Source organism: Geotrypetes seraphini, chromosome 16 (genome assembly GCF_902459505.1).
Source record: "Geotrypetes seraphini chromosome 16, aGeoSer1.1, whole genome shotgun sequence".
NCBI lineage: Eukaryota > Metazoa > Chordata > Amphibia > Gymnophiona > Dermophiidae > Geotrypetes > Geotrypetes seraphini.
The window spans coordinates 12,782,427-12,809,458 of record NC_047099.1 but is presented as its reverse complement, the minus strand read 5'-3'; the positions used below and the strand labels follow the sequence as shown (position 1 = coordinate 12,809,458).

General features: G+C 41.5%; 1 protein-coding gene across 2 annotated transcripts in view; it reads right to left on the bottom strand.

Moving 5' to 3' along the window:
* Positions 1–27,032, bottom strand: part of PLA2G4C (phospholipase A2 group IVC) — a 57,370-nt gene that overhangs the window by 16,778 nt on the left and 13,560 nt on the right. For both annotated transcript variants that reach the window (XM_033923600.1, XM_033923601.1), the window contains exons 3-10: positions 25,845–25,891; positions 22,135–22,249; positions 20,534–20,676; positions 17,656–17,854; positions 16,386–16,503; positions 6,372–6,512; positions 4,089–4,142; positions 2,549–2,626 (exon numbers count right to left, since the gene is read on the bottom strand). In XM_033923600.1, the coding sequence (XP_033779491.1) occupies positions 2,549–2,626; positions 4,089–4,142; positions 6,372–6,512; positions 16,386–16,503; positions 17,656–17,854; positions 20,534–20,676; positions 22,135–22,249; positions 25,845–25,891 (895 nt within the window). The remainder of the gene's footprint in view (positions 1–2,548; positions 2,627–4,088; positions 4,143–6,371; positions 6,513–16,385; positions 16,504–17,655; positions 17,855–20,533; positions 20,677–22,134; positions 22,250–25,844; positions 25,892–27,032) is intronic.

Here is a 27,032-nt window from a genome sequence, read left to right as displayed (position 1 = left end):
AGAAAGCAGTTCAAACATATAGATCATAATAAAAATCATGTATCAAATATTCGTATCTACAATCATTTGAATAAAACTAGATTAATGAGAAGGATCCAGAGTATCTGGAACTGCTTAGAAAAGGAATAGAAGAAGACAGAGAAGCAGGAGGGATAAGAGAAAGAGAGAGAAATATAAAGGAAGAGAAAGAGAATGAGAAATAGAGAGAGATATAGAGAGAGGCAGAAGTGTCTATAGAGCAGAACGAACATATGAATCTAGGAATGTCCAAGGTGATTTGTTTCGTGTCAAATTTGTGGAAGATCGAGAAAACAATTTCTTCTCATATGCATAAGATTCAAATTTATGGTACATACTTAAGGAGTTCCACCAAAAATGTTTGGAATGATTAAGAAGGGGATCACGAACAGATCGGAGGTTATCATGCCATGACCATGGTGCAACCCCACCTGGAATACTGCGTCCAGCACTGGTCGCCGTACTTGAAGAAGGACACAGTACTACTCAAAAGGGTCCAGAGAAGAGTGATTAAAATGGTTAAGGGGCTAGAGGAGTTATCGTTCAGTGAGAGATTAGAGAAACTGGGCCTCTTCTCCCTTGAAAAGAGGAGACTGAGAGGGGACATGATTGAAACGGTCAAGATAATGAAGTAGATAAAGACAGGTTGTTCACCCTCTCCAAGGTAGGGAGAACGAGAGGGCACTCTCTAAAGTTAAAAGTAGATAAGGAAGTTCTGTTTCACCCAGATAGTGGTGGAAAACTGGAATGCTCTTCCGGAGTCTATCATAGGGGAAAACACCCTCCAGGGATTCAAGACAAAGTTAGACAAGTTTCTGCTAGACCATAACGTACGCAGGTAAGGGTAGACTCAGTTAGGGCTCTGGTCCTTTACCTAAGAGCCACCGCGGGAATACCTGCTGGGCACGATGGACTACTGGTCTGACCCAGCAGCGGCAATTCTTATGTTCCTCTCCACCAGCTCTCTCAGGAGCGCATTCCAGGCATCCACCACCTTCTCCGTAAAGAAGAATTTCCTTACATTGCTCTTGAGTATTCTACCCCTCAACCTCAAATTATGTCCTCTAGTTTTACCATTTTCCTTTCTCTGGAAAATATTTTGTTCATAAGTTCCCTAAGGCAGTAAGAGGGGCCAAAAGAGACTACGAACAAAAAATAGCCAAGGAGGCAAAAAACTTGAAGCCGTTCTTTCGATATATTAAGGGGAAACGGCCCGCGAAGGATGCAGTGGGGCCGTTAGATGACCATGGAATAAAGGGAGTGCTAAAGGAGCACAAAGCTATCGCCGACAAACTGAACACATTTTTTTGCGTCTGTATTTACCGAGGAGGATATGTCCAATATACCAGAAGCCAAGAGGCTATACACAGGAAATGAAGATGGGAAACTGACAGGGTTGACGGTCAGTCTAGAAGAGGTATGCAGACAGATTGATAGGCTTAAAAATGATAAATCCACGGGACCGGACGGCATCCAGCCGAGGGTAATCAAGGAACTGAAAGAATTTACAGCTGAACTTCAACTAATAGCTAATCTGTCGATCAAATCGGGAAAGATTCTAGCCTGTATTCTGAGGGGGTGCTGAAAAGTTCTCAGCCAAGGCAGCTTCAGATGGTAACAGACATTTGAGTCCAGAGAACAGAGGAGCACTCTAAGGATTACTGCAGTGAATTTCACATTAAAAGTCCCAGGTACAGCTATCTTGCTTATAAATCCATTCTAAAACGCTTAGCGCACCTTTGTAAAAGAGGGCCTGTGTTACACCTGCAGGCATAATGGCTATTGTTGTGATATACAGGTGGGTACAGTAAGTTTGGAGTGGGTTTTGAAGGGCTCACCATATAATATACACAAGATATAGTAACATATGTACCTGGGACTTTCAATGTGAAATTAACTACAGTACTTCTTAGAAGAGCCCTTCTACTAAGCTCAGCTGTCTGAACAGTTTGCTAAGAATATAGGCTGTCTAGACATCCGGAAAATTGGCTTTTGTGTGTTTGTCATGTGGATGTCTTTATATTCGAGAATGACCAATAAAGAGAGATGTACAAAGAACCAAAACATTTACATAGATCATTTAAAAAAAAAAAAAAAACCAACAACAACCCACAGACATCTTGCTATTTTCAGAATAGATGTTTTCTCTACTGAACTTCTGGACATCTTTCCCAAAATGTCCAAACCCAGACTTAGACGTCCTATCAAAAATACTCCTCCTCGTGTGTCTTTAGATCCTAATCAAACACCAAAATAGTTAGGTAGATCAGAGATAGTAGAAGGCAAAGTATTCCATAAGGATGGGCCTGCAAAGCAGAATATTCATCCCTCTCACTGTCATAGTGATAGTTGCTGGAGATCCTAAAACACAGATGACATAGTTTATTTCTGTATCCTACCCTTTCCAGAATCCTTACGTTGCAGCATATTTCCTACCAGAGGAATCTGTATTATCCAGCAGACATATTCATCTCAAGGAAGAAATGGTTACAAGGCGAAAAATAATGAAACGCGAATGATAAGAACATACCAGGCAGTTTCGATATAAGACCAGTAGGTTGTTGCGATGGTGGCGCATAGGGCTGTACAATGAGCTCAGTGATCTTTTCTTGAAAAGGAATACAAATAATGTACAGTACATATTAAAACATGAACCAATCAACAACTATCTCTGTAGCATCTAGCAATAAATGAATAATTACAAGGCAGGAGATTCTGAAGCATTTACATTACATTAGTGATTTCTATTCTGCCATTACTTTGCGCTTCAAGACGGATTACATAAGGAGTTATTTGGACATTTAGGAATACATCAGGAGTTATCTGGACAACACGTACGCTCGGATTTTCTACACGGTGCCGTTTTTTTTAGGCACTGATAGGAACCCATGTGCCATGAAAAATGGCGTTTTTCATGGATTTTCAAGGTGCCTAAAAATCAGTAAAAACAACAATGCTCAGCTGAGCATTGACGTCACAGGAAATGAGAGATTTTTTCCTTTGAACTAGGTACCCTGCTGACAGCGTCGAGAGTTTTATGTTATACATTTATTCTTTTTGAATTTTGTGAAGCATCACCTTCTTTTTTGTTTCTTGTTTAGGAAGGATGTAAAATTACAGGTCGCACACAGCGTAGCGGGTTCTCTGAGGAAGCCAGTTCGGCGAAACACGTCAGAACCTTGCCGGACCATCGCTGTATGGACATTTAAGATAAGTTTCTTTTGATTTCACTATTTTTGAAGCTATTAAGGAGTTGGACATTTAATTCACTTTATGGATATATAAAACACTATACAGTTTTTCAAGAAGCATTTTTAATTACCTTTTTATCACAAAAGTTGGTGCAATGATAGATTCTGCGAAAAACTCTATAGGGGTTTGTTCCCCGCATTGAGTTTTTTCATTCCATTCTTGGATTCTGAGCGCCACTCAGGCTTAAAAAGGTATTAAAAGTTCTTTTTTGTTCCTTTACTGGTTTTTTGCTGTTATCAAATTTTGGAACAATTCCTTGTTCACTATTTACCCAGTTGTTTGTATTGGGCCTAAAAATCAGTGCCAGAATCACGCCTTCTTGGTGCTTTATGGTACCTATTACGACTGTAAGCGTGGCTGATGCCAGAAGTGTGTTAGGCTCCATAAAGCGCCTACGGAGGCACGATTCATATCATAGGTAGGTGCCGGAGATGTAGGCCTAGAAAACCCTGGCCTATATTTCTGGTGCCTAACGTTGCCATAGGCGTGATTCTCTTTACCAGCGCCGTCGCATGAGTGATGTGCAATCAGCAGCCGCTGACAACAGCGCCAGTTAGAGAATCTGGGCCCTAGTTCTGTTCTTTAAATAATGTCTTAAATTAGAGGTGGTTTATAAAATATATGATAGTGACTAAAATCTAGTCGGAGCATTTACCTTGCCGGCCCGCGCTAAAACCCTCTAGCGCCGTTTAGTAAAAGGATCCCACGGATAGTTTAAAAATATTGTTCGCTCTATCAAACACATTATTTTTATCATTAAGAAAACTCTATTATCCCAACTTATTTAAAAAAAAAAAAAAAGAATTGAAAAATTGTACCTATAATGATTTTTATCCATTGTTCAGGATCACCTGGTGCACTGGACCATATTCCTGGACATAGAAAAAATTGATTAATATAATAGTATGCCAATAACACAGAGCTCCGATACTATATATGGTGCCTAAAATATAGGTACTGAGGAGCGCACAAGTCAATCATTTGGTAGTCTCCATTTATAGAACCGTGCCTAGCGGCATCTAAAGTGCAATTAGGCAATGGCAGGCATCCTAACCTTAGGTGCACCCTATACTGCATATGCCAAGGTTTTCTTAGCCTAAATACCAGTGTCTAAAACCAAAGCAGGCATCTACCATGTCAAACACACCCATGATCTGCTCCTAACCATGCTTACTTTCTGGTAGGCTCCTTGGACTAGGCGCCTACTGAGTTAGATGCTTACCATCAAATTAATTTGAACTTAAACCAATTATGAGGTGTTAATTGCTTTTTAATGGTGTTGATTATACTTTTTAAATAATTAAGTTAGGTGCTTAGATCAGCTAGGCCCGTTGATCTAGGCACCCGATCGTAGGCTTCTTTTATAGAATTTGGACCTTAGTGCCTAAGTACTATACACTGGGTTTTACTACATGGAGGTAGAGGTTTCGATTGTGGGCCGGTGGGTCAAATGTTCTGACTTTCATAGAATTCCTATGAGCGTCGGAGCATTTAACTCGTCGGCCTGCGGTAGAAATCTCTACCACCGTTTAGTAAAAGGAGCCCGTAATGTGGAACTCTAAAGGGGATGTTAACATAGGAGGGGCATGGTTGGGTTGGGGGTGTGTCAGACATTTACACGTGCAACAGTATTTAGGTTCAACCTTTGATGAGCACACTTTATGTTTGGTGCTGAAATATTGACTTAACGCTAATATTCTATAATGGCTTCAGTGCACAACTTTAAGAACATAAGAAGTTGCCTCCACTGGGTCAGACCAGAGGTCCATCGCGCCCAGCGGTCCGCTCCCGCAGTGGCCCACCAGGTCTATCACCTGTGAAGTGGTTCCTGACCATTTATATAACCTACCTCTGCTTCTATCTGTACCCCTCAATCCCCTTATCCTTCAGGAACTTATCCAAACCTTCCTTGAACCCCCGTACTGTGCTCTGGCCTATCACAACCTCCGGAAGCGCGTTCCATGTGTCCACCACTCTCTGGGTAAAAAAGAACTTCCTAGCATTTGTCCTAAACCTGTCCCCTTTCAATTTCTCCGAGTGACCCCTAGTACTTGTGGTTCCCCACAGTCTGAAGAATCTGTCCCTGTCCCTGTCTACCTTCTCTATGCCCTTCAGTATTTTGAAGGTTTCTATCATGTCTCCTCTAAGTCAACTTTGTTATAGTAGAATAAGAACATATGAGGCGCCATCTCCAGATCAGACCTTCGGTCCATCAAGTCCGGCGATCCGCACACGCGGAGGCCCAGCCAGGTGTACACCTGACGTAATTTTAGTCACCCATATCCCTCTATGCCTCTCGTAAGGAGATGTGCATCTAGTTTGCTTTAAATCCTAGGACGGTCGATTCCGCGATAACCTCCTCTGGGAGAGCATTCCAGGTGTCAACCACTCTTTGTGTGAAGCAGAACTTCCTGACATTTGTCCTGGACTTGTCCCCTCTCAGCTTCTTCATTCCATGTCCTCTTGTCCATGTCACATTGAACATTATAAATAATTTTTTTTCCTGCTCTATTTTGTCGATTCCTTTCAGTATTTTGAAGGTCTCGATCATATCCCCTTGCAGTCTCCTTTTTTCAAGGGAGAACAATCCCAGTCTCTTAAGTCATTCCTCGTATTCCAGTTTCTCCATACCTTTTACTAGCTTCGTTGCTCGTCTCTGCACTCAATTTTTTATGCCCCTTCTTTTGACACCCCTACTCATGCTAGTATTCTAGAATTTTCTCACTTAAGTCTGTACCCTGCTCACATTCTACGTAGATTTGGCCAGTGTATGAACCCACATTTAAACTTTGCCCTAGATACATTAGAAAGAGAGTGAGCCCATCAGGACAGATAGAGAAAAATAAAAAAGTACCTGAATGTAAACCATGGCTATAAGTGGTATATAAATACTAAAAATAAATAAATTTAAGCTGGATTATTGGTATTTAAGCATATATATATGTATATGCTGGTATTCTGGTCATCTGTATGTATTCTTGATGCCTCAATGACAAATTTCAATGAACCCATTGCTTTTTGTGAATATAAAAAAAAACATCTACCTATGAAAATTTCTTTTTTAAATTTATCGCTTTAAGACATGGAAAGGTCTAGCTTACCTTGAAGATAACAGAGGTCTAATTCAGGTTCCTTCTTGACTAATTTACTTTCACTATATTTGCTGTCAAAGAATTCACTGTTGATGGATGCTCCAATCAGGGGGTATCCAGTCTCATGAGGGCTCATCTGAAACCAGACCCCTGGAAATACACAAGATGATTTACGATAGTCTATATAGGAAACAAACCCCCTGTTTTACTAAGGTGCGTTAATCGGATTAGCGCATGCTAAATCGATTAGCGTACCTTAGTAAAACAGGGCCATATTGTCTTAGAACAATATTCTAATAATAGAAGGAGAAAGAACCTAAAAGCTCTTGCATGTTTATGTCTAGTGATAGTAATCATAATCAAATACTCCTGAAACCCTTATGGCCACCCAAACTCCCAGCTATTTTGTAAGTAATAAATACAAGCAAAACAAAACAGAGAAAAGAACATAAGAAAATACCTTTTATTTGGACTAACATTTTTGATTAACTTTCAAAGGCAATAAAAAGGTATCTTCTTACGAAGGGGTGCTGAAAAGGTTCTCAGCCCAACCAACCATCTTCCTAAATTCTGACCATTATTTTGCCACTGTAGCTGGAAAAAAAAAAAAGTGTTCTTTTATTTTGTTACGTTCCAATTTGCAGAAACAAAATTCTATGTTTTGACATTGTTTCAGATCATTGATTGAACCATATCCTCCATATCATTCTCTTCTTGGATGGACTGAGAACTTTTCAGCACCCCCTCATATTCTCTTTGACTTGGGTTTTTTTCCAATTTTTACCTTTAAAAGTGGATTAACATGGCTACCACACCACTCTATCCAAAATATATATGACGCTGATAACCCGCCTTCAAATGTGGTTGGTCCAGTTCTACCTTTGTTTACCCTTCCATATAAACAAACACATGGGTACAAACTGTACAGTACAAAGTGCCTTTGTAATCACAAAGGTTGCACAATCTCTGATAGGTTGGTCTCTTTAATTCTTAAGATATGTAAATATCACAAACATTTTAAATAGAGCAATATGAAGAAAAGACAAACAGGAAAAGGAGAGACAAGCTAAAGCTATCAGTAATGTCAAGGGGAATCAAGAAAAATACCACCTTGTGGGTTAGCCCAAGAAAAGGATCTGGATGTCATTGTAGACTATACGAACAAACCTTCCGCCCAAGATGCAACAGCGGCCAAAAAGAGCAAACAAGATGCTAGGAATTATTAAAAACAGGATGGTTAACAAGACTCCGAATGTATCTCTCCATGGTGCAACCTCACCTGGAGTATTGTGTTCAATTCTGGTCTCCTTATCTCAAGAAAGTTATTGCGGCACTAGAAAAAGTTCAAAGAAGAGCGATCAAGATGATAAAGGGGATGGAACTCATCTCGTATGAGAAAAGACTATAAAGGTTAGGGCTCTTCAGCTTGGAAAAGAGGGGAGATATGATTGAAGTCTACAAAATCCTGAGTGGATTAGAACAGTACAAGTAGATCGATTTTTCACTCTGTCAAAAATTACAAAGACTAGAGAACACTCAATGAATTTACAGGGAAATACTTTTAAAACCAATAGGAGGAAATATTTTTTCACTCAGAGAATAGTTACGCTCTAGAACGCATTGCCAGAGATTGTGGTAAGAGCGGATAGCGTAGCTGGTTTTAAGAAAGGTTTGGAAGTTGCATCAGAGACGACCTTTCCTGCAGCCACACGCGATTTCAACTGCTCCAGCTGCTGGTAGGAAACACATTTAGAAATTGCCTGCCGCAAAGATAAGGAGCAGGGAGGGAGAAAGGGAGGAAAGGTGGGGTGGAGAAAAACAGACGCTGAAGGGACCTGGGGAAGGTGGGGTGGAGACAAACAAATGATGAAGGGAACTGGGGAAAGTGTGGTAGAGAAGAACAGATGCTGAAGGGAACTGGGGAAGGTGGGGTAGTGAAAAACAGACGCTGAAGGGAACTGGGGAAGGTGGGCTAGAGAGGAACAGACGCTGAAGGGAACTGGGAAAGGTGGGTTAGGGAGGAACAGATGCTGAAGGGAACTGGGGAAGGTGGGGTAGAGAGGAACAGACACTGAAGGGAACTGGGGAAGGTGGTGTGGAGAGGAACAGACGCTGAAGGGAACTGGGGAAGGTAGGGTGGAGAGGAACAGACGCTGAAGGGAACTGGGGAAGGTGGGATGGAGAGGAACAGATGCTGAAGGGAATTGGGGAAGAGAGAGATTCCAGACTATGGGGGGAGCGAAGGGAAGAAGATGGGTGCCAGGCCAATTGGGAGGGGTGGGGGTGAAGGTTGAGGCACAGTAACAGAGCAAATGGAAGACGCAGAGAGAAGACAGACAGTGGATGGAAGGAATTGAATGAGAAGATGAGGAAAGCAGAAACCACACAACAAAGGTATAAAAAAAATGTTCTATTTATTTATTTCCTTTTTTTTTGTGGCTTTAGGATAAAGTAGTATATTAGTTGTGTTGATAAAAATTTATAAACAAAGCCCTGCCAGCTGAACATCTCTTTCTCTAGTTCAGCAGCCAGAACTTTGATTTATAAGGAAGGAATAAGCTAAATATTGCAGTACTGAGGCTTGTATGGATGCTGCGGGGAAGGGGACGGGGAGGGGACAGTGATCCCGGGGACGGGGATGGGGCGGTGACAGGTACGTGGCCGCGGGGACGGGGCAGTGACGGGGACAAATTTTTTCCCCGTGTCATTCTCTAGGAGGATGTAGAATCAGAAAATAATAGCAAATATTGAAGAAATAAGGCCAGTACTAGACAGACTTGCACAGTCTGTGTCTGTATATAGCCATTTGGTTGAGGATGGGCTGGGGAGGGCTTCAGGTTGGGCAGACTAAATGGACCACGTGTGTCTTTATCTGCCGTCATTTACTAATTTACATTTTAACACGTAAGTTTTGGTGCTCAATAAACTTAATTACAAGTCGCATGCCTAAATTTTACACGCGAGCCAAAAGAGGTGGTACAGAAATGGGTGGACCGTGAGCAGATTAGGGGTGTTCCTTTAAGTTACGCATATAGTTATAAGAACATAAGAACATAAGAATTGCCATCTCCGGATCAGACCCATGGTCCATCGAGTCCGGCGATCCGCACACGCGGAGGCCCAGTCAGGTATACACCTGATTGTTCTAATCACCCATATCCCTCTATGCCTCTCATAAGGAGATGTGCATCTAATTTGCCTTTGAATCCTAGCACAGTGGATTCCTTAATAACCTCCTGTGGAAGAGCATTCCATGCGTCCACCACTCGCTGCGTAAAGCAGAACTTCCTGACATTTGTCCTGGACTTGTCACCCCTTAGCTTCAAACCATGTCCTCTTGTCCGTGTCACATTGGACAATGTAAATAATTTGTTTTTCTGCTCTATTTTATCGATGTCTTTCAGTATTTTGAACGTCTCTATCATGTCCCCTCGCAGCCTCCTCTTCTCAAGGGAGAACAATCCTAGTTTCTTGAGTCGTTCCTCATATTCCAATTTCTCCATACCTCTTATTAGTTTCGTTGCTCGTCTCTGCACCCTCTCCAGCAGTTTTATATCCTTCTTTAGGTTGGGAGACCAATGTTGTACACAGTATTCCAAGTGTGGTCTGACCATCGCTCTATAAAGCGGCATTATGACTTTCTCCGATCTACTTGTGATTCCTTTCTTTATCATGCCCAACATTCTGTTTGCTTTCTTTGCCGCTGCCGCACATTGTGCCGACGGCTTCAGGGTCCTATCTATCAGTACACCCAGGTCCTTTTCTTGTTCGCTCTTACCCAGAGTTGCTCCTGACATTCTATACTCGTGTTCCTTATTCTTACTACCTAAATGCATTACTTTGCATTTCTCCACGTTGAACTTCATCTGCCATTGCTCTGCCCATTTCTCTAGCTGATACAAGTCGCTCTGGAGTTCCTCGCTATCTTCCTGCGATCTGATTTCCCGGCATAGCTTTGTGTCGTCTGCAAACTTAATGATCTCACTGGATATTCCGCCTTCCAGGTCATTGATATATATATTAAATAGAATCGGCCCAAGTACCGAGCCCTGGGGCACACCACTAGTCACTTTCTCCCAGTCTGAGAACTTCCCATTTATGCCCACTCTCTGCTTCCTGTTTTCCAGCCATTTGCCTATCCACCTTTGTATATCTCCCTCTATTCCATGGCTTTGTAGTTTCCTGAGAAGTCTTTCATGCGGAACTTTGTCGAATGCTTTCTGGAAGTCCAAATAAATTATGTCCACCGGCATTCCACTATCAATTTGCTTGTTCACGGTCTCAAAAAATTGAAGCAAATTCGTTAAACATGATTTCCCTTTCCTGAACCCATGTTGACTGGGTTTCAGCAAGTCGTGTGTATCTAAGTGCCGGACTATGCTATCCTTGATCAGTGCTTCAACCATCTTTCCAGGGACAGACGTAAGGCTCACTGGTCTGTAGTTGCCCGGTTCTCCTCTCGATCCTTTCTTGAAAATTGGCGTGACATTCGCTATCTTCCAGTCATCTGGTATCTGTCCAGTTCTGATTGTCAGATTGGTGAGTTTTTGCAATAACTCTCCGATTTCAATCTTCAATTCTTTTAAGACTCTCGGATGAATTCCATCCGGTCCAGGGGATTTGTCACTTTTAAGTTTGTCGATCTGGTAGTATATCTGGTCCAACTCCACTTCAACTGTGGTGAGGCTGTCTTCTATTACTCCATTAAACACTTTCATTGCCTCTGGTATTTTTGCAGTATCCTCCTCCGTAAAGACAGACGCAAAGAAGGAATTTAGTTTGTCCGCAATTTGTTTATCTTCCTTAATGTACCCTTTTCTTCCCTGGTCGTCCAGGGGTCCCACCGCCTCTTTTGCGGGTTTTTTTCCCTTTCACGTATCTAAAGAAGGGCTTGAAGTTCTTGGCCTCTTGCGCTATTTTTTCTTCATAGTCCTTTTTGGCATCCCTCACCGCCTTGTGACATTTCTTCTGTTCGTCTTTATGTTTTTTCCATGCTTCGGTCGTTTTGATGTGTTTCCATTTTTTGAAAGAGTCCTTCTTTTCTTTTATGGCTTCCTTCACCTGTCTGGTAAGCCATGCCGGTTCTCCCTTACCTTTTGTTCTCCCTTCCTTGGAGATCCTCGGAATGTGTAGGTTTTGTGCTTCTGTGATAGTACTTTTCAGTAGGGACCATGCCTGGTCTACTGTTTCAATTTTATCCACCTTTTTCTTGAGTCGTTGTTTCACCATGGCTCTCATGCGATCGTATTTGCCCTTTTTAAAGTTAAAGGTTTTGGTTAAGGTTTTGGCACTTTTTCTATTCCCGATGTCAAGCTTAAAGATGATCACATTGTGATCGCTCGTCCCCAGCGGTACCGTAACTTCTACTTCTTTTGTCGGTCCCGTGAGGCCATTTAGCACCAAGTCCAGGGTGACGTTGCCTCTTGTCGGCTCTTTCACCATTTGTTCCAGGAAGCAATCCCCTAGCGCCTCCAGGAACTTGGCCTCCTTGCCGCAGTTGGAGGTTCCTAGTTTCCAGTCTATCCTCGGGAAATTGAAGTCTCCCAATATTATTACATTGCCCGTCTTGCATTCTCGTTTGATTTCCTCTATCATTTCTAAGTCAGTTTCATCCGCCTGTCCCGGGGGACGATAAAAAAGGCCAATTTTCGTGGCTGCACTGTTTTGTCCAGGAATCTTGACCCAGAGGGACTCTAGCTTCTCTTTCGTTTCCATCGTAGCCACTTCAACAGATTCTATTCCTTCCTGCACATATAGGGCAATACCTCCACCTTTCTGCCCTACTCGATCTCTTCTATATAGTTTGTATCCCTGAAGTACTGTGTCCCATTTGTTTTCTTCATTCCACCATGTTTCTGTTATGCCAATGATTTCCAACTTATCATTTCTTGCTATTGTCTCTAGTTCCCCCATTTTGTTTCCTAGACTTCTAGCATTCGTATACATACATTTGAGTTCTCTTCGAGTTACTTTTATGGACTTTCTACTCTTTGCTGTCCTTACTGTTACTTTCACGGTATCCTTAACCGCTCCAGTGTTGTTTCCCTTGTTTGTTGTGCGGTCTTCCTCTCCTATGTCTGAGTTGTCCCTTTCTGCCTTGTCTTCCTTATTTGCTGTGAGATCGTCCTCTCCTGTGTATGAGTAGTAGCCCATTGTTCCTACATCGGGGCATCCTGTCGTCCGTGCCATCGACTGGTGGTCGACTGTCGGCTTTCCCCTATTTATTAGTTTAAAGCCTTCTCGATGGCCCTCTTCAAGTTGCCTGCCAATACTCTCGCTCCTTCCTTGTTGAGGTGTAGTCCGTCCTTTCTATAGTACTTGCTTTTCCCCCAGAACGCCGTCCAGTTGCGCACGAAGTCGAAGCCTTCTTCTTCACACCATAGAATAGGAGAATTTAGAGATGGACATTTATACCGTTTTCATTCATGCAATTGGCTGTAACTAAAGTTAGGCTGTAACTAAAGTTAGGCATAAGCGCTATTCTATAATCCATGCCTAACTTTAAGTGTAGTTTATAGCATAGCGATAAATGCTGGGATTTTTCAGCACCATTTTTTAAAGACTCTATTTGTATAATTTAACCCTTAGTGGTCCTTGGTTTGTAAACGTCCATTCTGAGTAATTATTACATTACATTACATTAGGGATTTCTATTCCGCCATTACCTTGCGGTTCAAGGCGGATTACAAAAGGTTAATTTAAAAAATACAGAGTTACAATGATTAGCTAGAGAGGTAAGTTGTAGATCTTATAAACATTAACGGGTTGTTGAGGGTGAGGTGGTTTGTAAGAGAATTAATAGGTGGTCATAGTGGAGGTTCTTTTGTTATTATTAGTGCAGTAATGGGTAGATCAGATGTCAGTTTTAGAGTTACTAAGAGGTCGTGATGTTATTGCTGCTTCAGGAATTTCTTGAAAAGTGTGGTTTTTATTTCTTTTCTGAACGTCCTATAGTCTGGGGTGGTCATCAGAAGGTTGGAGATCTGGTTGTCCAGCCTTGCGGCTTGAGTGGCTAGGAGGCCGTCGTGTAGTTTTGTTCTTTTTACTTCCTTGATTGGGGGGGGTATGAATGGGGAGTGCGTTTTTCTGTGTCTGGTAGTGGGTGCTTGGATGAGGCGATTGTTCAAGTATGATGGGCTGTCTCCGTGTAGGGTTTTAAATAATATGCAGTAGAATTTGAATTATGAAAAATAAAGCCCGAGTTTTCTAGTATTTGTGTCTGGAAGCTACGGCTGACCAAAGCATTAGGGATGCACATTCATTTGAGATGATCTGGGATATTTCAGACCTTTTCCATGCCACTTACAAACGCTTACAAATCATACAAAATACCGCCATTAAACTCATTTATAAAGGGAAAAAATATGACCATGTGACTCCCTTCTTAATTAAATCACACTGGCTCCCTATTAATCATCGGATTACCTATAAAATTCTATTGTTAACTTTCAAAACCTTAGACACCAATGAACCCCAATTCATAAATAACTTACTTATCCCCTATACTTCTTCACGTTCTTTGCGATCAAATAACCACAAACTTCTAACTATTCCTTCGTTAAAAATTATTGGAACCCGTCGTCAGGATATGTTTTCTGTAGTAGCACCTCAACTCTGGAACTCTTTACCTTTATACTTAAGAGAAATGAATAACTTAAACGATTTTAAAAAGAATTTTAAATGCTTTTTATTTAAAGACGCTTTTAATATTTAAAATTATCCAAGTGCTCTTTTTATATCTCAAGATCCGTTATATTGCTGAATTCTTATTTTATGATATAATTTTTAATCTAAAATTTCTGTAATTTTTATGATCTTTATATCTTCTAACATTTAATTTGTAACTGTATATTTTACTAATATGATTTTATCTTACAACTTAATGTATAAATTGTTAAATTTTTAATATTTTATGTTATTTACTGTTTCAATATTGTGTTTACTTACAAACTGTAATTCGCTTAGAAATAATCTAATTAAGCGTTTAATCAAATATAAATAAAACTTGAAACTTGATTTCATGTTTTTAACCTGAAACAACAGAAAATAATGAGCAGCGTTGCACAATAGAATTCAAAGCACTTATTACTGGGTGCTTTATGAGAGAAATCCATCCTATTTGTTCTCACTAACCATTCTTTTTACACTAGGACAATCATTGAGGTCAATTCATGATTCATTTAAAAAAAAAAAAAAAAAAAAAAAGACCAGAAGAGAGCAAAGAACATGTAAAAGAAAAGCAATGGGAGGATGGAGGGGTAGGGAAAGGAAGAAGGAGACAGACATGGTCCTTTCACCCGCTAAGACTGCAAAACCAAGATTAGCTGTTAGCTGATATAGCCATATTTTGAGCAAAGCCTTAAGCTTGCAAACGGAAGTTATACAGACATGTTTTTACAAGCTATAATGAATATGCTCAATTTCTTCTCTCCTAGATCGCCCTTCTCTCAACATCCTCATTCATTCCTTAGTTATCTCTCACATTGGTGTTACACTGAAAAGATTTGTTGTCTCCAAATACTTCAGAACATTGCAATAAAAATTATCTACAAAGCAAAAAAAAATGACCACGTTACTCCTCTTCTCCATGATGTTCATTGGCTGCCCATCACTTACCACATAGCCTACAAAATTCTCCTCCTCATCTTCAAAACTTGTATTAGAAATACTCCCGCTTTTAATGATAAATTTCTCATCCCCTATCAGCCCACATGAATTTTGAGATCTAACACTCAAACCTACTGGTAATCTCATCTATTCGGGATATCGTTTATGACACTACTCAGAAAACAATCTTCTTTGGTATGGAATGCACTGCCCTTGGATCTCAGGTTAGAGCCTTCACTAACCAAATTCAAATCTAAACTAAAAACCATCCTCTTTAAAGATGCTTTCAACACATGACCCTGGTAGTGTTGACAAAGGATGACATCCCATTATAAATACATAATTCCCTACTAACTGTGTTTTCCTTTTCCCTCTCAATTTTATTTTATCTCGATGTAATAATGTATCCCGTCCCTTCCTTTCCTCTTGTCCTCATGTCAGTCCATCCTAGTCTGTGAGATTCTTGTATGTTTAATAGAAGTTTCCTAATTATATGTTTTTATGGATTTTACTGAAAACCATTTAGATCAGTGGCTTCCAACCCTGCCTGGAGGACCACAAGCCAGGTGGGTTTTCAGGATAGCCCTAATGAATATGCATGAGAGACATATGCATATAATGGAGGTACCAGGCATGCATATCTGCTCCAAACATATTCATTAGGGCTATCCTGAAAACCCAACAGGCCTGGTGGTCCTCCAAGACAAGGTTGTGAACCACTGATTTAGACAACCTTTATAGACGATATATCAAGTGCACAATAAACTTGAAACTTCCACATGGATGTTGGTGGGAAGAGAGTTCCAAAAATATGGTCCCTGGTAACCGAAGGTGGTGTCCCTTGTAATGTCAAGTCAGAATTGGGAAGGTGGCAGGAGAGCAAGTAGAAAAGCCTGAAAGGAGTACAAGAACGATGATGGAATATATGGCAGAAGTATGAGGAAGAGTTAGGTAAGTGGATCTTCAAAACAAGTGTGAGAACTTTAAATTAAAATTTAGCAGGACCTAGAAGCTAGTATTCAATGTAATATGACATTGTACAACTCAATATCTAAATAAGAGCTTCTCTCTCAATGATTATCCACTTAAAAATCACAAGTCAAGAAGTATTGAGCATTTACAGAACTTACTGCATTAGGTCAGAGGTGGATCAGGCTTGGATTATTCAAAAAGAAGAGAGACTCCAAGCACACAGGTATTTCAAACCCAACGACAACTAGTTTGCTTATCCCACAAACTCAGATCCTATTCTTCTGACTTGTAATTGGTTTTCAAATAATTGTTCAGTGCCATAAGAACTATACTAAAGGTGAATTGAATAAGCTCATCAGCATATTTTGTCTGGATAATGCTGTTATGTTTCAGAATTGTACCTTCCTCTAAAAAAGAAAAGACCAGAGATTTTAGGCACCTTACCGAAATCATTTCTGCCATTGATATCCAATCGCTGTTTGTCAGTGGCTGAATAATAAGGATATGGAACTCTGCCATCTTCACAGATAGCCCTTTGACTTGTTATCTTCGTCTCATTCAACTGGAAACAACAGAACACATAACAACTTTGATGAAGGCAAAGAGCATAATTACCACGAATGCACATTAAAATGAATGAGCCAAGTATCTTGACGTAGACAGAATGCCTATATTCAAAATGATTTAACTGGCAGGGAGGGCTCCTGCTTGATGAAATTGATTGTGTCCATCTAAGCATTGATATTCAGTGGCACTTTACTTGAGAGTGCTGCTGACAGTGGCGTAGTAAGGAGGGTGGTCTGCCCTGGGTGCCATGTTGCCAACACTCCTCCTCCTCTCTGCCCCCTGCCTATTCCCACTCCTCCCTTATTTTAGTTTTATAGAAAATTGTATATTCCTTATAAAGACTCAGGTTGTCTAAAGATTTGTCATGCCTCCAATGCCTTTCTAAAGATCGCAATTGTTTTTTAATTAGTAGATTTAAAACTAACTGGAGAAAATATTTCTTCACACATGTAATTAAACTCTGGAATTTGTTGCCAGAGAATGTGTTGAAAAATCAGTTAGCATAGCGGGGTTTAAAATGGTTTGGATAATTTCCTAAAAGAGAAATCCATTTGCCGTTATTGAGATGACTTGGGGAAATCCACTGCTTATTCCTAGGACAAGCAGAACAAACCAATTACTTCTTGGGATCTAGCTGGGTACTTGGGACCTGAGTTGGCCACTGTTGGGCGTGATGGACCTTTGGTCTGTCTCAGTATAACAATTCTTATGTTCTTATGACCTTAAATGTATTTAATTAGGATTTAAGGGTGAAGTTATCAACATGGGCTACCGTTAAGATCTGTTATTTTAACACTAACTTGAGCGATTCTGGCTCATCTCCTATGTTATGCAAAAAGACCTAGTTATTAATAACACAACCCAGCAGCGGCAAATCTTATGTTCTTACCACTATAGTGACTTTAAGAAAAATTCCCTCCGTTTTTTTAGTTATAAGAGCTGAATTTATGGGGATTACAAGTAACTAAAACCACCACAAAGGCTCTGTTTTACTAAGGTGCGCTAATCGATTTAGCATGCACTAAATGCTAACCCGTGCATGTTAGTCTATGGACACGTTAGCGTTTAGTGCGCGCTAATCGGTTAGCGCACCTTAGTAAAACGGGGTGGAAAATGTTACACCTTAAATATTGATAATTCAACTTACATCTTTACAAGCAAAGTTAACAAAAACATAGCACCATAGGTGTGTTAATGAGTAGTTGTCCTTCTCAGCGGCCTCTTTCAGCTTCTCTAGACCCTTCGTTGGATCAAAATCCAGGGAGGCCCACTTGTCAAGGATCCCTTTGGCAATTGTTTCTATGTCCAGTGTCCAGTCGCCCTTATCATAGAGTTGAGACATACACCTGAAAACCAGGCAGAGACATTGGGCCAAATGAATTCTCAACCAAAAAACAACAACTAGATTGATTCTAGTGAGGTTCTTCATAGATTTTCTAAACTCCTTAAGAGATGTCATGTTCTTTCATAAGAGTTTTCACTAGAACTTACATTCAATAGAACTTACATTGCTGACCCTTTCCTCCTCCCCCCCCCTTTTTATTACTAAACAAGTTTCAAGTTTATTTAAAACTTCTTATACCGCCTAATCAGACTTCTAGACGGTGTACAAAATCATAAAAACATACATTGGCTAAAATACAGATTTAAAATGACAAGGCATCTCTAAGGATGATGACAACATTAAGAGACATTTAAGCCATGACAAATGGGGACAGAAGGTAAAAAGACAAGAACTACAATGTTCTAGGTAAAAGATAACATTTAGGGGGAAAACAATAGGGGGGGGATACTGAAGATAAAATCATTCTAGGTCGCCCTTACAAGTGCAGTTAGGTCTCAAAAGCGTCAAGAAATAGAAATGTCTTAAGTTTCTACTGTGGCCTGGAGCAGCGTTGGAATATTTAGCGCCCTGGTCAGCGATAGAAACCTCTACTGCGGCTTAGTAAACGGGGGGGCCTGAATTACGAAGAAGGATAGAAGATCAAACTCTTTTCCATCCAATGATCTTAACTGGCCTTAAGCAAACTCTTTCTCTGTCACTTGCTTTATGTTGGAATAAATTACCAATGTATAGGAGGGTTGTATGTTTACGACCATGGTTATCTATCTAATGTTAACCATTTCTAAATTTGGACTTGCAACCTGGGATCAATATATGTGATACTTTTATGATTATATGAGTCCAATGAGTTGAGGTCAAAACAATGTGCAGTGAGCTCCCTCATGTGGTGAATGTTAAGAACTGTTATTCAAGCTTGTGCTTTATTTTGAGTATGGCTGTCATTTTCAAGCTGACCAATAGGATCCCTCACTTTCTTTCTCATTGACTCACTTCCCTAAAGTATAAATATGGAGAAAACAATTAAGCGATAATGTTTTGGGGAATTATCTGTGACAGAGTGGTCCTTTTCTTATGAAGGTTAGCACACACATTTCAATTGTATTTTGAGGCCTCTATTATCTTCCCATATGCCTTGTGACCTCCGTTCTGTTGCCAAATTATTCTTGTGCTCTTTTACTCCATAGTATACCCCAGTATGTGCCATTATAATTTGGGTGATAATTTGCTGGTGGGCGTGCATATGAGCAGAGGTTGGTCAGGGCACGGGAGGAGCAGACTAAGATATACACACATTAGTCCTGATTCTATAAAAGGTGCCTAGCCAATTAATTGGTGCTGATAATTGAAAGCACTATTACACTTCCCCCTCCATATACGCTCCCCCTCCATATACGCGGTTTCCTCAATCGCAGTTTCAGTTATTCACGGTTTTTCATTTTCAGGCTCCACCCCCCCCCCCCAAAATGACATCAGAGAAAATTGCTGGGAGCAGTTTTGCACAGAGAAAATTGGTAAAGACTAGCGCACGCTAACTGCTAGGGTGCCCATAAAATGTAAAGTCACACTCTTGGTTAATTAATAATCACACTCAGAAGAATATTGATTACTTTAAGGCCATCAATGGATGTGTTAGCGGTAAGCGCACGCATTGATTTAGCACGTGCTAAATCTGTGCTAAAACGCTTTTGTAAAAGAGGGCCTTGGTGCCCGCTAAATAGGTTAGCATGCCTTAGTATAAGGACCCTTTAATGATGCACCTAGAGTAGTTGCTCATGCTGGTGAGCATTTTAAAGAGGTGTGGGGGTCGGGGAAGGGAGAGCGCAAGCACGACATGGGGGGGGGATGGAGAGGTGCTGGTTCCCCCACCAAGATGGCGCTCAGGGCACTCTGACCCCCTTTACTACACCACTGGATGCACCTGACATGGGCCGTGTTTTGGCATCTCCACCTGTGTCAGGGATCAGAAACTCTTGTAGTTCAATATCAAAGATCAAATGAAAAACACCTTGCCCGGCCTACCAGTTGACCTGGCGCCTTAAAAAGCCAAGCTACACGGACACATCTAGTTCATCCCACAAATCTTTTGTCAGGAAAGCCATTTTTGTTAAAGATGTAATGTCTATCTCACATATTACCATATTTTCACCCATATACCGCGCACCCATGTAAAACGCGCACACGGGTATAGCGCGCGGGGAACAGAAATTTATGTCAAATTTTTTTACTATAGTGCACACACGCGTATACCGCGCATGCCGCCCTGACTCTCCTCTTGCCGCCCCGACTCTCCTCTTGCCGCCCCGACTCTCCTTTCGCCCGCCCCAACTCTCCTTTCCAAAGGACCGCTCGCACCCCCACCCGAAGGACCGCTCGCACCCCCACAGCCTCCCCCCCCCCTCTTGCATGGAGAAGCTGCCTACCGTTGTTTCTGGATGCCAGTGAGCCCAGCTGCTTCCTCTGCCGGCGGTCCCGTCCCTTCTATGAGCCCTGCGCTACGCTGCTTCCTCTTCCGGTGGTCCCGTTTTTGTTTTGTTCAATTCCTATATATTACCTTTAAAGTAGACTAATACAGTAGCCACACCACTTTTTTCATACATTACTTTTATCACTCTGTGTGTGTGTTAATGATTCTTAAAGTATTTTTAAATATCACTGTTGTTGCAACACCTTCTGTACTTACCATGTTCCCCCTGAGCATCCTGGGATATACGTTACGGCATCCAATAGATTTTGTTTTTTGAGTTCTACCAAGTTGCCTAGGCTACCAATTGCTGCAGTCATACTTCCACCAGACAGTATGACAGCAATTTGAGGAACATTGTTCTGACGGATAAAAATCAGAGAGAAAGTTAGATTAAGGCAGAAGATAAAGACTCTTAGGGCCATTTTCAAGAAATAGCGTCTATATTAGATGGCACTAGGTGCCCTAATTGCAGATGCCTAGCGACACCTAAATTCAGGATCCGCACCTAACTTTTATTTTATAATTGGCTTAATTGGCATGATAATTGACCATGCTGGTTTCCTGCTAATAAAATAACAATAGAGTTTGGTGCCAAAATATTAGGATGCCTAGCGATGCCTAAGTGCAGGCAACCTCCCACCTCTAAGGATATCTAAAGATACCTATCTCAAAATTTACCCCCCTCTTTTATAAAGGTGTGCTACACACGCTAAATGCTAATGCGTGCGTGTTATCCTATTAGCGGCTAGCGCATGCATTGATTAAGCGCGTGCTAAACGCACGCTAAAACACTTAGCGAACCTTTGTATTTCTCTTTAAACTGTACAAAGAAAATTCCTGCCTATATTCTGCATAAGAACATAATTGCCACTGCTGGGGCAGACCAGTGGTCCATCGTGCCCAGCAGTCTGCTCACGCGGCGGCCCTCCGGTCAAAGACCAGCGTCCTAACCAAGACTAGCGCTATCAGCGTACATCCTTGTTCAGCAGGAACTTGTCTAACTTTGTCTTGAATACCTGAAGGGTGTTTTCCCCTATAACAGACTCTGGAAGAGAATTCCAGTTTTCTACCACTCTCAGGGTGAAGAAGAACGTCCTTACGTTCGTACGGAATCAATCCTCTTTCAACTTTAGAGAGTACCCTCTCATTCTCCCTACCTTGGAGAGGGTGAACAACCCATCCTTATCTACTAAGTCTATCCCCTTCAGTACCTTGAATGTTTTGATCATCTCCCCTCTAAATCTCCTCTGTTCGAGGGAGAAGAAGCCCAGTTTCTCTAATCTTTCACTATATGGCAGTTCCTCCAACCCCTTAACCATCTTAGTCGCTCTTCTCTGGACCCTTTCAAGTAGTATCGTGTCCTTTTTGCTTGGAAGAGAGTTTAGAATCTTTCCCCTCTTCTACTTTACTAATTTAGAATTGCTCAACAGGAATTTGCAGTCAGAGTCATGAAGAGGACTTTCCCCCTAGCCAGAAATAACCCTAAGAAGTTTGAGATACAACATGGCTGCCTATACTGTCAGGCAGGCGAAAACAGAAGACAACAAAATCCCAAAATCCTTCACAAAGCAAACAATAACACAGCGAAGGAGACAAAGCCAATGGAGTAGGATGGGAACGATTTATTCAACATCACATCACTCATATTGTGATAGTGAATAGATCGTTTCCATCCTACTCCATTGGTTTTGTCTCCATGCTGAGTTATTTTTTGTTTGGTTGTTTGTCTATACTGTAACCCAGACCCTTTGATTTGTTGAAGAGTTACCCCAGAGTTGTAGGAGTGCATATATTAGAATATAATCATTCAATAGTACCGGATCCACAGCCATTCCCAGATTTCTCAGGCAAGCAGCCACTTTTGCTTTTCTGTTTTCAACTGACTTCTTTTCTCCATCTGAGAGGTCAGTAGAAAATCGTATTTTACTGTTCCTGGAAAAGAAATATTATTGCACGTTAACTCTTAAATGCATAAAAAGTATCAAAATTTGCATATGCATGCACAATTTAGTTGAATAGCAAGATAATTAGCAGGAATAATTGGCAGTTTTAACAGGCAATTATTGGTGTTAATTAGAATCAATAAAGGGTGATTTGTGTAAATTTTATGCGCGAGTTAAAAAAGGGAGCATGGCAATGGGTGATTCATGGTCATTCCTTTAAATTACGCACATAATTACAGAATTCGGGCCTCTATAGGCGTAAACATTATTCTACAAACCATACCTAACTTTAAGGCCCAGATTCTTTAAACAGAACCTAAATCAACCTGTGCCTATAAAAATGGTGCCAGCTACTGGTCAATCACACTTAGACGCTGTTAACAGAATCTCGACTACCGGAGCCTAAGAAAAAACTTAGGCACTGGTTATGTAGGCCAGGGTTTTACGGGGTCTACATTTCTGGCACCTAAGTTTCCAAGTTTATTATAAATTTGATTGAACGCTTATCAAATACTAACCCCCCTCTTTTACAAAGGTGCGCTAAGCTTTTTAGCACAGCGGATTAGAATGAAGGTTAGCGTGTTAGCATGTCACATTTTTTCAAGATTCACTCTGATGTTCCCAGTTCAAGTCCCACTGAAAATAATATATTATAAATATCTTTTTAAAGATAGTATACTATGTTTTTATTATCCTTTTAAAGATGGTATACACTTCCCCCTCCCCATTCGCGGTTCCTGCACTCACGGTTTCATATAATCGCAATTTTTTCTGGGGAGAGGGAAAATTTAAAAAACAGTCTTCATGTTAAAAAAATCCATCTTTTTTTCCTCCCTGCCGCCTTCCCGGCCTTACCTGGTGGTCTAGAGGGCTTTCGGGGCAGGAGCGATCCTCCTACGCTCCTGCCCCGTTCAGATCGCCATGAGGAAATGGCTGCTGGGAGTTCCCGTAGTCTCTCGAGACTACGACGGGAACTCCCTACAGCCATTTCCTGATGGCGATCTGAACGGGGCAGGAGCGTAGGAGGATCGCTCCTGCCCCGAAAGCCCTCTAGACCACCAGGTAAGGCCGGGAAGGCGACAGGGAGGTGGGGGTGGGTCATAGCCGGATAATCACAGTTTTTCGGCATTCGCGGTCAAGCTCTGCCCATATCCCCTGTGAATGACGAGGGAGAAGTATACTGTGTTTATATTATGTTAAAGCTTACAATCCTGAAATAATGGAATTGGTAAAAACACATTTTTACATATGACTAAATACATTGTAGGGATGTCCACCTGGCGTCTACAAGTGAAAAAAATATATTATTGGAGATGCGTATCTGACATCTATCTTACATCTAAGTAACGTGAAGCACCACTTGCGTTCTGTGGACATCTAAACCACGAATAAAGTTAGGCGCAGTTTGCAGAATTGGGGCATTAGTGCACCTTTGTAAAAGAGGGCTTAAGCATTTTACAACGATAAAATAAGAGAATTGTGCATAGTGGTGCCTAAAGTTATCTCCGCCCCTAACCGTGCCTACTTTGTCATTAGATGCCGTGCGTGGTTCTGGCACCTACTTTTTAAATGAGTTTTTAATTGGTTTTAAATGGCACTTTCAATTCTGATTCTATAAAAGGCGCCTACCAGTATGGGCCTAGATTGGGGCACCTAACTTTAATTTTTTTTTAAAAACTGGCTCAATTGGCAATGATAATTGAAAATGCCATTAAAAACTGATTAAAAAAGCAATTTAAAAACATTAATTAGCCAATAGGTGCCTACTACCTCGTGGTAGACATCTACATCAAGGTGCCTACTGGTGCCTCTATGGAAAGGAAGCATGGTTAGTGGTGGAGTTTGGGTGTGGATTAAGTTAGGCGCTAGTAGGCGACGACTTTGGCACCTGTATATTAGGCTTAATATACTAGCGTCTAACATTATGATGCCTACCGGCGCCTAAGTTGGTGTAGGCACTGGTAGGCATGATTCTACAAATGGCGTCTATCACAAGGAAAACTGCGAAACAGGTGCACCCGATGCAGGAACTTTATTCAGTCATAAGTCTGTATAATACATCAATCCACTTTTTCCTTAGAGAAACTGGGACCCAACACGGGCCGTGTTTCGATTAAGAAATCTTCCTCAGGGGTCCTATCGGTAAATAAAGGAATGCCATTTAAGAATTACTGTTTGGTGTATGTGATGCTGTGTGTTTGGTTTTTCAAAATACAGTCGAACCTTGGTTTACGAGCATAATTCATTCCAGAAGCATGCTCGTAAACCAAATTGCTCGCATATCAAAGTGAGTTTCCCCATAGGAAGTAAGGGCAACTCACTTGATTTGTTCCCACCCCACCCCATACACCCCTAAGGCCACTGGCGCTGCTCCCTCCCCCCCTGAGAACCAGCATCGCTCACCCCACCCCCCGCTCATGAACATCCCCCCCCCAAGTGAACCGGCATCCACCACCAGCCTAAACAGAAGCCTTACCCCATCTGGCACCGGCACGCAGCCCCAGGACATGCCAGTGCTGGTGAACGAAGATCTCTGAGAATCTCAGAGAGAGCGAGAATCAGAAGGCTTTGAGCATGTGCAGATGATCAAGGCCCAGGCAACAGGAAGGATCTTCGTTCACCGGCATGTCCTGTGGGCTGCATACCGGTGCCAGATGGGATAAGGCTTCTGTTTGGGCAGGCAGAGGATGCCGGTTCGCGGGGGGTGGGGAGGCGGAAGGTGTTCGCGAGTGGGGGGATAGATGCTGGTTCTCGGGGGGGGGGTCATTCGCGGGCGGGTGGGCGGGAGGGCAACGATGCTTGCAAATCAAGTCAACGCTCAGTTTGCGAGTCACAATTTGCGAGAATGTTTTGCTCATCTTGCAAAACACTCGCAAACCGCGTTACTCGCAAACCGAGGTTTGACTGTAAATGGTCCTGGGAGAAATGGTACCATAAGGTGATTGTGGTGATGGGAGTATAAAGTAGGGTCGATGAACCCAACAGTGATATGGATAATATCCAGAACAATGTGATATTTGGGTTCACTGTTGCTTATGAATCTTTAAAAATGCACTATACTATATAAGGTACAATTGTGAGTAATAATGCAGGGAGTGAACAAAAAGATACCGCATTGGAATGTGTTAAGAATGTGTTAAGAAAGACAAAATAAAATCTGTGTAATAGTCCCTGACATGTTGTAGATAGATACCGCTACTGAGTTAGGCACTATTTATAGAATCTGGCCCTAACTAATTAGCGCAGGATTAGCACAGGTTTAGCAGATGAGTCCCTAGTGCCTACAAAGTAGATGGTGGTAGGGTCTCATGCACTAATGGCCATGTGCTAATGAGAAAATTAGCTTATGCCATTAATACAGAAAGTCAGAAAATCGGCCATTTTACCCCAATGTTAAAAATTGTCCTGGCAGGCAGGAAAGACCAATGCAAGGGTTCAGCAAGCCTGCTTTTACTGCTGTTTGGTAAAAGAACCCCTTTATTTCTAAGGATTTCCTGTGATTATTTACTTGGTTCACTGAAGAATTTGGGGTGTATATTTTCGGGCTAATGATTTTAAGGGATGAAATGAAAAAAAGTCCTTACACTTGGTCAGATGCTGCAGATGTAGCAGATGTTGCAGTACTTCCAAACTGAAATAAAATTAATCATTACTGCTTCCATTCACAATGTTAGTGGAAAAAATATATATATATACAACTTTGTTACCAAACTATCAACTGTTGTCCTAATTCGTCATCCAAGTAGAATAAGAAATTAGAAATTGACACGGTGACAAAATTCATCACCGTTCCCGTCCCCGCGGATAACCCCATGTCATTTTCTAGTGTCCATTTCAGCCTCAGTCCTTCTACACCAGCATTCTTCAGAGCAAAGCTTGTGGGTGGTTGTGGCCATTCATACTCTGACTCTTCTCTCTCTCCTTAAAGAATGACATGAAGATGGTTTCCCGCGGTTATCCGTGAGGACGGGAACGGTGATGAATTTTGTCACCCTGTCATTCTCTATAAGAAATCAAATAATATTCACTGAAGAGAAATAAGGTGAGCTGTTTAGAGCTTGGTGGTTGCCCTGACAGTGTGCTCAGTCCACGCCGCCTATCTGGACCCGTGGGCCGCTACATGCTTGACACCAGTTTGAAAGGGAGTGTAGAGTAGGCCCCAAAAGTTGCCCCATGCCAAGATCTAGCTGTATAGAGAGCAGCATAATTAACGGCAGTATGGCATGCTCTGAACAGCCAAAATGATGACGTCTTCTAGTTTTGCATATCAGCCACCTACAGGAAGAAATTTCAAGCAGGTTCCTATGTTTATGTTTTGTCTATGTATAATTTATGCTCTCTTGTGAACTGCCACTAACTTTGGGTTGTGCGGTATAGAAATATATAAGTAACTAAATAACATGTGTTATTTTGGAACAGGTCTCGTTTTAAGCTGCCGGGCCTACGAGGGGCCACTGAAAAATTCTCAGCCCAGCCAACAAAGTTGGGGCAGTCTCCACTGAGGGTTGTACACTTAGGCCCTCTTTCACTAAGGTGTGTTAGCCGTTTTAGCATGCTAATTCGATCAGCGTGTACAAATTGGTTTGCGCAGCTTAGTAAAAGAGGGGGTTGGTCCGGTAATTTTCCACTTTTTTTTCTTCCAATCATTAAAATACAGAACGAAAAAAGTGGAAAAACACTGGTCTGAGTCTATAGCCCTCGATGGAGACTGCCCCAACATTGTTGGCTGGGCTGAGAACTTTTCAACGGCCTGTCGTACACCATTTTAAGAT